The sequence below is a fragment of the Calidris pugnax genome, unplaced genomic scaffold (assembly GCF_001431845.1).
Source record: "Calidris pugnax isolate Ruff unplaced genomic scaffold, ASM143184v1 scaffold19, whole genome shotgun sequence".
Lineage (NCBI taxonomy): Eukaryota > Metazoa > Chordata > Aves > Charadriiformes > Scolopacidae > Calidris > Calidris pugnax.
This window is the reverse complement of record NW_015090775.1, coordinates 217,735-218,067: the sequence shown is the minus strand read 5'-3', so window position 1 is coordinate 218,067 and position 333 is coordinate 217,735. Positions and strand designations below refer to the sequence as shown.

Here is a 333-nt window from a genome sequence, read left to right as displayed (position 1 = left end):
CCAGCGCTGTGGGGAGGGACGGCGGCCGCTCGGGGGAGCGCGCCCCGGGGGCGCCCACGGGAGAGGCTCCCACCCACGCGTGCCCGGGGGCGCCCCCGCCCCTTCGCCTGCCGCCGCCTGGCGCAGCCGCACGCACTTACACACCCGCACACTCACACTCACGCACTCTCGCTCAGGGCCGCCTGGGCTGCAGCTCGCCGCTCCTCGCCCGCCCCGCCGGTTCGCCACCGCCATGGCAAGCCCCGGCTCCGGCTTCTGGTCCTTCGGGGCCGAGGAGGGCTCCGCCGCCGCCGAGAGCCCCGGCACAGGGAAGGGAGAGCCGAGCCGCCGGGC

At 79.0% G+C, this 333-nt stretch overlaps 1 protein-coding gene across 1 annotated transcript in view; it reads left to right on the top strand.

Annotated features, from left to right (window-relative positions):
- Positions 1-28: 28 nt before the first annotated feature.
- GAD2 (glutamate decarboxylase 2) overlaps positions 29-333 on the top strand; it is a 43,158-nt gene continuing 42,853 nt past the window's right edge. Inside the window, exon 1 of the mRNA XM_014946552.1 lies at positions 29-308. Within this exon, the coding sequence (XP_014802038.1) occupies positions 233-308 (76 nt within the window). The 5' untranslated portion in view covers positions 29-232. The remainder of the gene's footprint in view (positions 309-333) is intronic.